This window comes from Anoplopoma fimbria, chromosome 24 (assembly GCF_027596085.1).
Source record: "Anoplopoma fimbria isolate UVic2021 breed Golden Eagle Sablefish chromosome 24, Afim_UVic_2022, whole genome shotgun sequence".
Lineage (NCBI taxonomy): Eukaryota > Metazoa > Chordata > Actinopteri > Perciformes > Anoplopomatidae > Anoplopoma > Anoplopoma fimbria.
In genome coordinates this window covers 14,173,865-14,180,187 of record NC_072472.1, presented here as the reverse complement: position 1 = coordinate 14,180,187, position 6,323 = coordinate 14,173,865, and the positions used below count along the sequence as shown (strand labels likewise).

Below are 6,323 nucleotides of genomic sequence, written 5' to 3'. Positions count from 1 at the left end.
CAGGTCATCCTGAAAGTTATTTCTGGGCCCAATGTCTATTATAAATGGGACCACACGTGACGGAGAGCGTTGTGGATACTGTTGAATAGCTTATAGTCTTTCTTTCTTACGTTCATTAATTAACTATTTCCAGTATTGCTGTATTCCTCTATGCTATCCATGGCCCTGAATCTCTGGAAACAGTGTATGCTTATTTATGTATTTTTATTTCTTTGCTTTCCTTGTTTCATTGCATGGTTTCCTTGCTCAAAACTGCGCCGCTTTGCCATTTGGAGCTATCCATGGTGCTGAACCTTTCTTCCTTCCTGTCTTCGTCTGTATTTATTATTCTTCCTCAGCTCATGTTATGTTTGTTGTCAGTTTAAAAGACAAAAAAACTACAGAGCCTTTCACTTTTCTTCGTTCCACTCTTTCATCTTTCCGTTTGCGGGATACTTTTTTCATTGCTTGCTTGTGAACAAAGAACAATACAAGATGCTTTTAAGCCAACTACAGTGCTATGTGGAGCTGTCCATAGTGCTGAACCTCTAACTCTCTTTGTCCTACTATAAGCAGCCTTTATTTCTATCTCTCTTTATTTCCTACTGATCACTTAGATACTTTAATTAAACAAATACATTGTCTGTGCTCCTGGCTTATTAATATGTCCTTCATTATGTTAGTTTGTGGAGGAATATTAAAAATATTGTCACCATTTTCTACTTCAGATTAGAGATGTAGCCTATTGAATTTTTGTGATGTTCTGTGCCAAGGTGCCCAATATCAAAGTTTCAAGCAACCTTTTTTTTGCTAATTAAAGTATATTTCATCTCACCCTCACTACTTCCAGGCTTGAATTTAAAACTCTGTGTTTTTCCGGTTCAGTCATGAGCAGAAACAACATGACAGCCCCAGCCCCTTGTCAGTCCAGCGTCACATATTTCAGAGTTGGAAGCGGCTTATGTATTCAAACTTATTGATTTGTTTGCCAACTCTATGCTGTAGACGTGGAGAGTGTGTCCAGCTCTCCAAAATTCTGTTTTCTTTATTTGGAAAAAGGATTAATCGGAAAGAATTGACAAAAGGCCCCATAAAACAGGCTCCACTGCACGCACGTAATTACAGCAACTGATTTGCAACAAACATAAGCTGCCATAAATTAAGACTGTAATGATGGAAACGTTGCATGGAAAGGAAACAACAAAACCTTTTGGAGTTTAATTGTCTTGCAACCATTCAGGCTTAATTCATGATAAATGAGCTAATATGTCGTTCAAACTGGGAAGATGGGGTTTGGTTGGGTTTTTTTGTAACAATAACTCAAGAGTCTTTCTGCAACATAAGGTGAAAATAAAAAATGTTTTGCTCTTAATAACTTTTTTTAATAAAAACTTAATAAATTTTATATATTTCAATTAAATGTCCCTGTGTACTAATCCTATCTAGAAATTAATAACTAGGATGATTTGGGAGTAGGATGCTTATATTGTCACTAGCATCTCTCTCTCTCTCTCTACTCTCCCTCTCTTTTCTCTCTCCTCTCTCTCTCTCTCTCAGTGACAGGCGTCAAAAATACCACCAAGGGAGCGCATATCTGCAGCTTTTCACACAGCCACACTCGGCTGCTGTCCACCGTACCGATGCGTAAACATCCCAAAGAAAACTCGTTTTTTCCTCCGGACAGAACCACACAGAGCACCGAGGTGACTGTGGAAAGAGCGTGTATTTTCTTTTTCTATTCTTATGGTTCAAAGTAACCGAAGCCGGACTGAATCGACTTTACATGCCACATAGGACTGTAGTCGGTCACCTTCTTTGCAACAGACCTGCTTTGAGACTTAAATGAGGGAGAAGATGTGGATATTTTACAGTGCCGACAGTTCAAAGTGTCTTTTCTCTATTTGGAATCAGTGGCGTTTGTATTACGCAGCAGTGGCGTGTTTGTTGTTTTCTCCTGTCAGGACGGATCATACTTGCCCGTCGTCCTGCATCTGTGCCAAAGACTCGGGGACAGTGACCTGCCGTGATGGGGAGGACACCGAGGTGCCGGGAGACATACCGGAGTGGACGTCCACCTTGATACTCAAGGGGAGAAACATTTCAACTTTACAGCGTGGTGCGTTCATGAGCAACGGGACGGAGTTGCAAATGACGACACTCTCACTGTCCTATAACGGGATACAGGCTATTGAACCTTACGCCTTCCTGGGACTTCCCCGGTTGCATGTGCTGGATCTGAGCCACAACCGGCTGGAGTTGATCTCAGCCAGGGCTTTCCACGGGTTACTGGAGCTTCGCTCTCTTTACCTAAACCACTCTGTTTTACCGCAGGCCACGGAGCAGCTCTCAGGTGCGCTCAACACTCAAAGTTTGCTCAACCTCCACAGACTGGAGTTAGCAGGAAACGCGCTGAAGTCAATTCCCTTGGTGCGATTAGATTTGCATAATCTCCACGCATTAGTTCTCATAAATAACTCAATAGAGAGCATAGGGGCGGGAAATGTTACCATTTTGTACCAGCAGAAGCGCGTGCGCGTCTACTTGGCGTTAAACCCTTTTCGTTGCAACTGTGAACTTGAGGCGTTTTACTACTGGTTGAAGAACTCATCCCAGTGCCCGGATGCAGGGCGTCTCCTGTGCAGCGAGCCGGAGACCAAGAAGGGGGTTCCTGTGGAGAAGCTCCGGGAAGAGGACGTGGATTGTATGAACGAGAACCTCGAGGCGGTTTCATACGTGTTCCTCGGTCTGGTGTTGGCTCTGATCGGGGTGGTGTTTCTTATGGTGCTGTATCTGAACCGGGGAGGCATCAAACGGTGGCTCAACAACATCAGAGAGGCGTGTCGGGACCAGATGGAGGTCTACCACTACCGCTACGAGCAGGACTCGGACCCGAGACTGGCCAACGTGGCTGTTTAACCCACTGAAGGGGGGCAACTTTTCCCTGGCAGTGTCCTGTTACAATCCAAATCAATAGTTTTTACAACCAGTTTCATCTTTTTCAGCAGCAGGCCAATGAACTGCATGTGACATTCCTCTCAGGCGGGGATATGCACAGAGCCAAACACAGTTTAATGACTTTAAAAGACTATTATAGTAAGTGTTAATCTTGCACAACTGAATATTTAAACTTCCAAGCACTATTGTACACATTGTATCTCCTCAGTAGAGGAATGCTCTTCATGCATCATGTGAACTTGCACAGTCTACAGCAGCTTGTCAGGCTAACTTAGTATTATTTATCTTATTAACAAAGTGACAAAATACAGTAAAGGTATTTAGAATTTCTGAATTGAAAAAAAAAAGGAATGAAATTGTGAATCAATGTTATTTCTAAAAAAACTATGGCCCTTTGAAAATTGTTGCAAACGAATGGCCTACATTCAGGAGACCCCACAGGAAGAACAAGGTATTTTTGTTTCTGGTCTACTGAGGGAGTGCATATTGCAAAGGGTGAAAGAGAAAAGTGGTAGAGAAGGAGACTGAGGCAGGTAAGATGAGGCTAGGAAGCTGGTAAGTGCCATGTTCGTGCAAGCAGGTGATGCTTGAGTAAACTCATTTTTCATCATCAAGAACATGGGGTAAGTTACCAACCTGGCCTTTCTGAACAGCCTTTAATCTCTGAAAATAACACAAGTGTATCATTTGACACCAGGTCAGTTTATCTGTGAACGAAGAGACAGAATCTAACCATGCATGTGACTGTTGTAGGCATAGAAAACCAACCAAAACATAAATAAAAGGTCAAATTAAAATGGCGAGTTAGCATTGTTCTTTATGTCAGCGCATTTTATCATCACTGTCGGGAAATGTTGACTTCATGCAGAACTGTGCCAGACATTAAACACAGGAAGTGTTTCCCAGTCGTTTTGTAATTTTTTTTTGTAAAATTGCTACAAGCAGGTGTGAATGAGTGCTTCGGCTTCATGTGAAGTTTTGAGTAAGCTTAACTGAAATGTAGTACGATGTCACATCATCAGCACTTCTGCTCTTCAGAAAAGGTCTTGACTATCTCACCTGCTTCTTTTTAAAGCACCAAATAATCCAAGGTTTGTAGAGGTCAGCTGTTTGAGGGATAGACAGTATAACAGAAAGAAACGGCAGCGTTAATCTCATCAGCTCTGTGACGAATAAACCACGAAGAATCACGATCAACCCGTGAAGTCAGTATCTCTCTGCACCCTGGAGCTCATCAACACTCTTAGCTAAAGGTCAAACATGAAAAGCTGGAAAACAGCAGGAGAGTAGGAATGTGTGTGTGAGAATAATAAGTCTGAATATTCCAACTCAAACACGTGATTTTCAAAAAAGCTGATTTTCATTTTCATTCGTTTCATATACAAGTAATAGTTTGCATATTTTCTCATGTAACGTTTTATAATTTAAGAGTTTATTAATGTTTGTGCATGGGAAGAAGTGGCTGACAAAACTATCCAAAATCAGTGTGATTTCCCCTGATTTTACTCTCCTATAAATCTTAACAAACGTGATTAATACACCAGATTTTTGACAAAGAGACGAGAAATGATTCGTCGTTAATAAATAGATCATTTTGAAACAGTGGGCTGGTTGTGAATAGGCATTTCTGTTCTCATCATGTAAAAATAAGTTAGTATAAGATATTCGTAAATAAAGCAGTGGATGAATGGATGAGATAGATAGATAGATAGATAGATAGATAGATAGATAGATAGATAGATAGATAGATAGATAGATAGATAGATAGATCATCAAAAAGCCATCCATCTATATAGGTACAAAATGAAATGCTATCAATAGCATGCAAACAACTGTGAAAATGCTAACATGCTGATTTTTAGCAGATATTTTGTGTATGATTATCACCAGCGGTTTCAGACCAAGATCCCTATTAGTGTGAGGCGACAGTGCTAAAGACTACACCATTAGGCCTTCCTCTTTACCTATCACCTTTTTTTCTAATTGTCTGGGATATAAATACAGAGATAGAGACCACACAGTCTTCTGTTGTTGGTTAAAAAGACTGAATTTGTTTTTTTTTAAAGCATTCAGGCTTCAACTCTGCACTTCACTTGTCATTGCTCCATTTCTTTGTTCATCCGCCATCTTGCTAAATTCTCCTTAGAAATACAGTGTTTCCTAAATTCTCCTTAGAAATACAGTGTTTGTGAACGACCTGGCCTACACGACACAGCCTCCCCGTCTCCGTCTAGTCTCCTCTCTCGCTCCCCTTCATCCAGGTAAATTACTTTATCCAGTTGAGTGACTTTGTAAAGGACGCAGGGACGGGGTTTAAGCTGAGCCCAGTGGAAAAAGGAAGAACGGAAGAAGACAGATAAAGAAAAGGGGAGTAGAGAAAAAAAAGATTCATTAGAGTTCTTTAGTCCAGACACCAAATGTCCTTGGCTTATGCAAAGCGATGACTCATCTTCTTGCTCTATAGGTGAATGGCAAAAGCACGACTTCAAGCTAGTGGAGATGTCTAAAGTGAACTTGAAAATATCCTCTTTAATTGTTGAACAGCTGCTGCTATCAGAGAATTCAATCAAAACTGAGCATCTGAACTTCAGACCAGTTTTTAAATGGCCTCCATCTGTCCTCCGTAGCAACACTTTCTCTATGATGTCTCACAGCCCATCAACCACGGATGGAACAGTGTGCACCACTAGCTAAATGTGAGAAGGTCGTGACATATGGAAAAGAGTCTGCTAGTTTGTAGTCTGATGGTTACTAGTTATTGATTGCTGGATGTGCAACGTCTGCCTTCTGAGGGTAAATTAAGTGGTTTGGCATTGTGTGAGAGGAGAAGCAGATGTGGTCCTGTGGGGCAGGAGGAGGATGAGGGTCAAATCTATCTCGTTGGACAATGCTTCAGTTTAACTTTTTACATCTATATTTGGGAGTTTAAAGATAAAAAGTAAATTTCTTTCTTTGCTATTAATTGTGATCAAGATACGTAATGAGCAAGACATTTTAATGTTGAAAAAACAACTTGTCAGTGCTCTCTGGTTGACAAACTATGTTATGGGGAATTACTTTAAACTGAATTTGTTTGGAATCTCTGAACTGCAAGTTCTTGTTACTTATCGTCTGATAATATGCGCAATAATTATTGGCTGATATATGAGTCTGGCTGATATATCAGACTACAGCTCTAGCATGAAAAACAGTTGAGTACTGAGAGTTGGCATTAAACATCTGGTCAGAATCTTATTCTTATTTACTATATCTTAATATTTCCTAGTTTAAATATTAACTTTGCTCATTTGCAATTTGAATCAGGCAAAATTAATGAGCGGATGCTTTGTGTTAAAATTAGAGAGATTAGTTTGAAAATATTAATATTATTATCATTAGAAAAATGAAGT

General features: G+C 40.3%; 1 protein-coding gene across 1 annotated transcript; it reads left to right on the top strand.

The window, feature by feature from the left end:
• The first annotated feature begins 1,821 nt into the window (after positions 1-1,821).
• waif2 (Wnt-activated inhibitory factor 2) lies at positions 1,822-2,895 on the top strand. The gene has a single exon (XM_054626569.1). It carries the CDS (start codon positions 1,822-1,824, stop codon positions 2,893-2,895), a length of 1,074 nt encoding a protein of 357 aa, XP_054482544.1.
• Positions 2,896-6,323: the final 3,428 nt, after the last annotated feature.